This window comes from Bidens hawaiensis, unplaced genomic scaffold (assembly GCF_021521415.1).
Source record: "Bidens hawaiensis isolate Kalapana, Puna unplaced genomic scaffold, B.hawaiensis_p1.1 tig00002735_1, whole genome shotgun sequence".
NCBI classification, from domain to species: Eukaryota; Viridiplantae; Streptophyta; class Magnoliopsida; order Asterales; family Asteraceae; genus Bidens; species Bidens hawaiensis.
This window is the reverse complement of record NW_027491147.1, coordinates 725,540-732,439: the sequence shown is the minus strand read 5'-3', so window position 1 is coordinate 732,439 and position 6,900 is coordinate 725,540. Positions and strand designations below refer to the sequence as shown.

Sequence of the window (6,900 nt, the reverse complement as noted above, 5' to 3'; positions counted from 1 at the left end):
AACTGCTAAATGCTAATTGCTTCATACAACACATAAAAGAGTCGTATTACTATACTAGCTAAGATGTAATTAATATTTCAAGTAAGTTCTTGGTTAAATATTCAAAAGCAAAAAGAATAGAGAAAATTAGTAATTTGATTCCAGAATGCAACAATATAGTCTTTGTTACAATCAGTTCTTAAGCTACTCTACAAAATTTGATCATCTTCTATGATCATATCAGAGTACGTTGCAACGTTCTAGACTAATTTAACAAGGGATTAAGCCGTTGGGAACGATGATCGCAGTGTGATTCCACACAGTCCTTCAGTGGCATTCACATCACGCTGCATCATCATATATCCATCCATACCCCACTTAGGGCCCCATGAGTTCTTCACTAGCCAATACTTGATGCCATCAAATGTTCCATACCCAACCAATGTAACATCATGGACTAAATTTGTACCGCAAGATTTTGTAAGAACACCACTTGAGTAATACCGGAATTCGTCACAACTTGCATCAATGGATACTGATATCGGTTGCTGGGACACAGCATTAAGCAGTGCTGTTTCATTGTTGGGAGGTACCATTTCATAACCGGTAATGTTGGCTCCGCGATTTGCCTCATATACCGTGTTGCACGTTTCATTGGCTGCATCATAAGGGTAGCCAGTTTCGGTATTTATACCAGTTTTAGCAATATAATCAAAGGCATTTTCCTTAAATCCCCCTAGACATCCATAACTTCCATTTTTGTTACAATCCACAAGCTGCTGCTCAGATAGCGACAACAGTTTGCCTGTTGTAAGGTAAGTAATTCCTTCCACAGCAGCGATTGTCGAAAACGCCCAACAACTTCCTACAAAAATAAAGATTGTTTTAATATAATGATCAAATGCTGATTTACCTTACTTGAGGTATTTTTTTTACACTTTTAAAAATATGCAATATGTTGTTGCCGCATTTTCTAAGTGCGGCATCTTCAGAAAAAAAAAACATTTCTTTTTTATTGTTTTAATGGTTAGCTAGTTTTTATTTGATAACCGGTACATGTAATATCTGATAATTTGAATATCTAAATACATTATTTTGATTGACTGTTTCTAAGTTTTGATATAAATTTTAGTGAAAAACAAGTTGTATTCAAAACATGGTATTTATTTTATAGCATGGAATCAAATTATTAAGTTATTTTGAGTATATCTCATTTCAATAAATGTATATCGAAATAAAAAAAATAATAATATAACAACAATAACAATGTTTATTGAACAACAACAATGCAACACCATGTTTTTAGATTTAAGAAACCATCAGACTGAACATGTTGTTTAGAAAAATTAAATTAAATATTAGATAATTCAGAAAAAATATGTAGATCGATACCAAATAACTCAAGCATGTATTTCAAAAAAATATAATTGAAAAAATAAAACATGGCTTACCACATGCGCCTTGACTCTTAACTTGTGTAACGGCCCCTTTCTCCCTCCAGTCCAAGCTACTTGGCACTTCACTCACACTTTCATATTTAAACGATGTTAGTTGTGACTTCAAATTATATGGCTTCTTGTGCCCCATAAAATAGGTCTTGAACTCGTTCGTCGTTCGGTCTGCAAATTGGTTGATAGCCAACTTGTAAGACCGATCTCCAAACGAGTTGAATGACTCTACGAATTCAACATTTTTCTTGAATATGTCGAACCGCATTTCGTGTTCCGCATCAGTTTCGTACACACGACCAAACTGAGCAGTCCATAGATCATGCTTTTGCGCACGGTTCGAGATGTTATTTGACACATACACATGACAAGAATTATGAAAGACTGAATTAGCATTCTCTCTTGTGACAAACTCATGGATTGGAATGGATTACAGTTGTTGTGACAAATGGTACATTGTTTTGTTACAACTGAAAGGTTTATATAGGTTAAATCTGTGTAAGGTAACATTTTTATTAGTAGAAAGGCTTATTTTGTTCCCCGTAATCTTGGCGATCAATAAAATGAGCTGAAAGAAAGCAGCCCACTTTTTGGGAAAGATTATGTGAGTTTTACGGCTAATTTTTGGCCTAGATTCAATATTTTCACATCTTGGTTAATCAGATAATATTTGCTAGTAACTACTCCATTATAGATAATATTTTGATAATATTTGAATGGATTAGTTTTGTAATACATAGGCTTAATTATTGCAAATATGTTGTGAAAAGTGAATTCGTTTTAAATTGTGTTGCAAAACGCTTGTAACTCAATGATATTAAGGTATTGAAATGTTGTATCTTTTGAGTGATAGTATTGAAGTCCTAGTGTGAAAGAATTGTTTAAATTTTTTAAATTTAGAAGTAGGTTTAAGGGTGTGAGTTTAGACAGTAAAAAAAGGAAACATAAAAAAGAACTATGTACGCATAACACATATATAATAATGTGAAATTATTTTATAATTATTTATTAGTGGATTTGAGCTTTCTTTTAGTAGAATACCAGTTATATAAAATCAGTGATGTCCATATTATCAGTTATGTAAAATCGAATCAGTTATTTTCAGGCATGAGGTATATTCTAACTCATCTTAATTTCACATAAGCTTCACATCACTCATTTTTCCTCTTTTACTCCATGTCATCCAAAGAAAATGATTTAACTCATTTAACTCTATCTCTCTCCTATTAGTATTTAATTTAAAATCAAACATTTAGTTTAATTACAAAAATAAATAATAACAAATCAATTAGTAATGAATACATATTGTTCATTTTAACCCGTTAAAAGCATAATCCTTGAGCCATAAAAACACATTTAACACAAGTGAGGAGTGGTTTAATTTATATTTAAAGTGTCATATCATGTTAGCTTATGTAAAATTTAAAGTATACCACATGACCTCATATGTAAAGTCAATTTTGTATTTTTGTTAACCATTTGAATGATTTGTGATAAGAATACTCTCATAAATGATAAAATTAAAACTAATTTTGGTTTGACTCTTGCCCATAGGCCATAGATAAAATTAGAGTTAATTATAGAAATCATCACATGTGGTAAACAATGTTTTATAGAGTTAACCACGTGATGGATTATTTTTTCATTTAATTAACGTTCTTTTGTTCTTTTAAAATGGGGGGTAATGTTGTCTTTTCACACATAAACCATAATAATAATAATAATAATAATAATAATAATAATAATTGTTATAAGTCGAAAATACAGATCAGATCTCTATCTTCGTATGAACTCTCATGGAGAATACACAACTTCCATCTTCTTCGATATTCAACCTCCTTCAATCAACATTAACATGCCATCTCTATTATCAAGAACGTACAATAGTTTGAAATTCAAAAACTTATCATCTCTATAGAAGACAATGAATTGTGCGAGTGGTTGCAAAGCCTGATTTGTCAAAGGAAAACACAAACGGGCAAACCAGTAACACATAAGGGTGCAAATGAGCCGAGTCACTTAACTTACACAGAGCTCGAGCTCAGCTCATTTAACTTACACAGGGCTCGAGCTCGGCTTGTTTTGATCTGTATTTTTAAATCTTTAGCTCATAAGTAGTTTTTCAAGTTCGAGCTTGGCTCGAGCCAGACTCGCTTACTAATTCTTAATTAAAATTTTTAATTAATTTTTTAAATATTTTTTCAATTATAATTTTATATATAATATAATATATAATATTTTGTTATGTTTTCATAATATTAGATATATTAATAAATATTTAATGACAAAATCGTTTAGGCTCTCAAGCCGGCTCAAGCTCGAGAATTGAAGCTTGGGCTCGATCTCATCTGTTAAACAAGCTTGCTTTTAGGCTTGAGCTAGGGCTCGAGCTTGTCTAAGCTTGGCTCAACCAAGCTTTTTCATAACATGATCTCGAGTAGCTCAGCTCGTTTGCACCCCTGACAACATGGGAGTAACCCACCGGCTTCCACACCCTCCCAATAACTTGGTAAGGTCTCCAGAGACATATCGTATTTTTATGCGACTGAATAACTTCTCCAGCGGCGGTGACTTATGTGTATTGACGATGGTGGACTTGATGATGAAGCTGGCCGATATAATCGTGATAGTGGTTATGTTGGCCGACAGTGGTGGTATGCTCAAACCCTAATTTGAAGAACACCTAACATTTTCAACTGGCTGGTCTAGTTCTGATAGACAACCTCTTTGCACCGAACCCAAATTTGAAGAACACCTTCGATTTGGGGGTTTTGATTCATGGAGAAGAGATTTATGTATCGGAGTGATGAATTAGGGCGAACTTAGCCTTCATGAAGTTATTAACCTCAGGATTGTCGATTGATGATGAATCTGATGACACATGGTAAAAATAACTTGATCGGAGGGAATTCGGCTGTGAATTTGGATGATTTGATAATCGGCGATTCGAAGGATTGATAGGTGAGTTTGAAGAGGGATTCAAAATTTATATATAAAACGACCACATGGACATGAATTGCATGGGCGTAAGGGTCTTTTCCCAAGAAAGCCAACTTTTGATTCACGATAAGGATCCAATTACAAAAAAGGTGCGGACCACGAGGGTGACATCTGCAAAAAAATCCATCATAGGGTTAATTCCTACAAATCGGTACTGACCACTAGGGTGATTTTTACACTTAACACATAAAATTATTTGGTTAAGTGTCACATTTGATCATGGTAAAACTAGATATTGGTTTATAAGTGTATATTTAATAGGAGTATGTAGTCTGACTAAGACATCATGTTATTGTATATTTGTTCGAGTCTGTCTTCCATTTTGATATGCTTTAAACAAAACATGCTAAAAACATCAATATACACTAAATTTACATTATATCTTTGGCACTATACTTTCAAATTAATGTTGGGTAACCAACAACTTTCACATTAAATACCAGCTTAGCAAACAAATACTTTCGAAAAGTAGCAAACAAATTCGGTCTAACAGTATCAATGTCTTGAACAAGACTTTTTCTTTCTAATGTATGAGAGTGCAAGTCCCATCCAGCTACACTGTTAGAAACTTAGAATATTAATCGGCAACATTAATATTTTTTTTTTTTGGCGTAAAACTTATTTTTGACTCATGGTTTAATGTTGTAACGGTCTAGAAAATAGTTTGCCTTGTACCATGTTATAAATAACCGTTTAATTGGAGTCATGGTATATGATACAATGGAGATTTGAGAGTTCAAAAATAGATATCCGATGACTTAATCTTATTGTGACTATCTATATATATATGCTGATCACGTTTTTATGAATCTAGTTTTCTATAGATCAACGAAGCACTTATGAATATAAAATCATTCCCAGAGAGTTAAGAAACATACAATAATACCACATGAATTTATATACATGAGAATTGGACAAATCACAAAAGGAGAAATAACTTTGTAAGTACAAAGTGATCATATATTAAGCAGTTGGGTATGAAGCCATCATGGCAATGCCACAAAGTCCATCCTCAGAGTCTACATCTCTTTGCATTCGAATATATCCTTCTTCGCCCCAAGTTGTACCCCATGAGTTCTTTACAAGCCAATACTTTGTACCATCATCCGCCGTCCCATATCCAACTGCAGTAACACCATGGTCTAGTTCGGTGCCACATTCTCCGGTGAAAACACCACTTTGGTAAGATTGGAAGTCACGCCCACTAGCATCGATGGCAACTGAAACTGGTTGCATAGCCACGGCCTTCAACAATGCCGCTTCGCTACTGGCAGGCACGTCTTCGTATCCAGTGATCTTAGCTGCATGGGACGATTCTTTTGTCGTGCTGCAAGTCCCATCAATTCCTTCATATGGGTAATTAGTCTCCGTTGTTATACCATTGTTTTGTATGATGAATTTGAAGGCTTCATCCATAAGACCACCATTACAGCCTTGATCTTCACCACTTGTGTCACAATCAACTAGTTCTTGCTCCGATAAGGATATCAAGTTGCCTGTTGACAACTTGTTGATTCCTTCAGTGGCTGCTACTGCTGAAAAAGCCCAGCAGCATCCTATACAACGTAGTATAAGTTATAATGGTTACGAAATAGTAGAAAAGACTACCGTCACAAAAAGGATAAGGGTTCAAACATTGGGAGTGTCGTTAAAAATAAAGTTTAACACTTAAGGATATGAATGTTTTGATCACTTACCACACTGGCCTTGATCTTTCACTGGTGTCACAGCCCCTTTTTGCCTCCAGTCCATTGAAGATGGAACTGTGGTCAAATTTACATAGCGGAAACCTGTAGTTATAGGACGAGATGAAGCCTTGAAGCCGTTGCGTGACGCCCGAAATTCCTCATTAGTCAGGTCGGTAAATGCATTAACACCAAGCTTGTAAGACTTGCTCCCTTCTCTGTTGAATGCCTCAATATACTCAACGTTATCCTTGAATATCCGAAAGCGCATTTCCTTTTCAGCTGCATCTTTGTAAACTCGACCATAGATAGTCATCCACTGCTCATGTTTTTCCACCATGGATGCCTCATGTAGCGATCGGGACATGCCTTTAATACATAATATTCCCAAACAAAGGAACACTACAAGCGCCAAACTCCTATCAACTTTAAGAGCCATGTCGGTTGCAGAAAAATGTGGTGAAGCGGAAGAAATCCAATATATTAAGAATTGGTAGATGATTGTTGTGCAATTGATTGCATGTGTGCTTTAGAGAATGACATGCATTTATAGAACTGAATGTGGCTATAACACAAGGGTAACAAAGAAGCTAGCTGAAATTGCATTCTCCATGCTAGATTATTAATTGAATTTAAAAGAAATCTAGGCAAGTTATTTGGGAAAAGGACAACAAAACTTGTTTTGCGTGGAAGATGTCTCATTCAACTTAATTGAAATTAATTTTTTTTATGAATGAATGTCTCTAGTTTTGTATGCTCACAATGAGCTTCTAAGTAAAAGGACAATT

General features: G+C 34.6%; 1 protein-coding gene and 1 pseudogene across 1 annotated transcript; both read right to left on the bottom strand.

Annotated features, from left to right (window-relative positions):
* Positions 1–260: 260 nt before the first annotated feature.
* On the bottom strand, positions 261–1,695 carry LOC143620912 (vignain pseudogene; annotated as a pseudogene).
* A 3,626-nt stretch (positions 1,696–5,321) lies between these two features.
* Positions 5,322–6,609, bottom strand: LOC143620879 (senescence-specific cysteine protease SAG39-like). The gene is made up of 2 exons (XM_077092464.1): positions 6,125–6,609; positions 5,322–5,983 (listed from the first exon to the last, which is right to left on the bottom strand). The coding sequence occupies exons 1-2, from the start codon at positions 6,549–6,551 to the stop codon at positions 5,391–5,393; spliced, it is 1,020 nt and encodes a 339-aa protein (XP_076948579.1). The 5' UTR covers positions 6,552–6,609; the 3' UTR covers positions 5,322–5,390.
* Positions 6,610–6,900: the final 291 nt, after the last annotated feature.

What these genes read in the sequence shown, in the direction of transcription:
- LOC143620879 (XM_077092464.1), bottom strand. Translation starts at nt 6,551, where the DNA reads ATGGCTCTTAAAGTTGATAGGAGTTTGGCGCTTGTAGTGTTCCTTTGT. An exon ending in GAAAGATCAAGGCCAGTGTG is followed by an intron (nt 5,984 to 6,124) that starts GTAAGTGATCAA and finishes TACGTTGTATAG; the next exon opens with GATGCTGCTGGGCTTTTTCA.